This window comes from Leucoraja erinacea, chromosome 10, assembly GCF_028641065.1.
Source record: "Leucoraja erinacea ecotype New England chromosome 10, Leri_hhj_1, whole genome shotgun sequence".
NCBI classification, from domain to species: Eukaryota; Metazoa; Chordata; class Chondrichthyes; order Rajiformes; family Rajidae; genus Leucoraja; species Leucoraja erinaceus.
The window spans coordinates 41,031,033-41,032,904 of NC_073386.1; the positions used below are offsets into that span (position 1 = coordinate 41,031,033).

The window sequence follows — 1,872 nt, forward strand, 5'->3', positions numbered from 1 at the left end:
CTATCAGTCAGAGGAGGAGATACCTTAGGCTTGGTTTACAGAGTGCTAGTCACCACACTGTTATCAGTTATCACTAATGACAACCATATACTCATATGTAGACCTTTTACACCTCCCTGACTCATAGTCTTTTCTGCTTTTTACGACCTTTTATCCCTTCATGTTGACTATAGCATTTATAATTTCAGACATGTAGGACATCCAATCTGATAATGTGAAAGTTTGTTTCTTAAAAAGCAGATAGCAACAAATGTTGAAGGTAGACCATGGCAATCTTTAATTGATTTGTTAGACGGGAGTGGCGATCTACAATGAGCACAAACATTGCTCAGTGCTTCTCGGGTTCCCACTCACAGAACAAAGGACAGTTAGCACAATTATACATTTTCTTATCAGTAAAACACTCCTACCAAGTCTGAATATGGCATGACTGAAAGATTTTGTAGCTTTTCACAATATAGGAAAGCTGGGTCCAAATCAAGCTCATCCAATAACAAGTTATTACTTATCTCTGGAGCGTCAGCTATTTTTTCAATCTTGGTTTCTTTATGGCCTTGAAGAAGCAAATGTTATTACTGCAGGCTGCCATCTTAATTTTAGATTTGACTATTAGATTTGACTATTAGTCCTTCATTCCCTCCTTTTTATCAAACGTGATAACATTCACAGTCCTCGGTAGGTACATAATGGTCGCAAGTATTAGAGCAATGATTAGCAGAATGATAGAGCCATAATGTATCACAGTACCCCAAAGTCCACCAAACCAAAGGTATGGCTACCAGTTCAATAGTACCCCAAAGTCCATCAAACCAATGGCAATGCAACCAGTTCTCACTCTCTTCATTGACAACCATCCTGATGAAGCTTGTTTAGGGACAATGGATCAGGTGCCACCTGTAGGCGGTGTAATCCTTTCAGCCGATATTGGGATTGTGCCATAAAGTTTGCACCTGTCAGTCTCTTCGTAGATCGTTGCACAGATGAGGCGCTCCCCCCCCCCCCCCCCCCCCCTCTCGTCCTGTGGTGGGGTTCATCACCTTGATCTGGACGCTAGTGTATCCATGGGTTTGGACAGCTTCTCCTCCCAGTAGGTTTGGGTGGCCTGCTTTCACATTACCACGTAGAAGCAGCTGCTGGACTGGAAGCCAAAGACAAAGCTAGCATAGATTGTAGTCTGTATTGATGTAGAAGGTGCCACTGAAGTTGATGGTGTTGAACTCCTCAAATCCAACAGCAAGGCCAGGGTCAGAGTTGGCGGCCTGAAATAACTCCCTGCCCGTGTTGCGCACCACCCAGTTAGGAACGATCTGCATCGTCCCCTTTGGAGCTTCCCCAGGCTAGTCTCACTGAAGGCGCTGTTTGCGGGGCACATGTCATAGATGTCTGGGATGTTGTTGTCAAAGTTGTCCTTGCAGTTGTCACCTCTGCTGTCACCATTGGCATTGATCTGGTCAGGGTTGGGGACAAAACGGCAATTGTCCTTCTCATCAGAAACACCATCATTGCCATCCTCATCAATGTCCTGATTGTCATCACACTGATTACCCACCTGGTTTGAGTCATTGGCTTCCTGGATAGGGTTACGCATAGTCTCTTTCAAGAGGTCAATCTGTTTCAAAATGTTCAGCTTTTCTTTCTCTAGACCCTTGGTCATATGATAGAGCTCAAAATGCTTCAAAATTGATCAAATGTGTTTGTCTTTACGAAGTTGCGACTAAAAGCTTTGCACTTCCTTCTAATCTGTAAAGATGTTCTTTCTTCTGCATGGATCAGCTTTACATGGTGCTGCTGGTAGCGATCAATCAGAAACACCTTGTTACCTCCTGGGTGGGGCAAGGTCTTTCACGCATCTCTTCATGCTACTCTTTTATG

General features: G+C 43.9%; 1 protein-coding gene across 1 annotated transcript; it reads right to left on the reverse strand.

Moving 5' to 3' along the window:
- Nucleotides 1–1,108: 1,108 nt before the first annotated feature.
- Nucleotides 1,109–1,654, reverse strand: LOC129700675 (thrombospondin-2-like). Its single transcript, XM_055641254.1, has one exon. It carries the CDS (start codon nucleotides 1,652–1,654, stop codon nucleotides 1,109–1,111), a length of 546 nt encoding a protein of 181 aa, XP_055497229.1.
- Nucleotides 1,655–1,872: the final 218 nt, after the last annotated feature.

Bases quoted from the DNA above. Each gene is read 5' to 3' on its own strand.
- LOC129700675 (XM_055641254.1), bottom strand. From the start codon at position 1,654: ATGACCAAGGGTCTAGAGAAAGAAAAGCTGAACATTTTGAAACAGATT.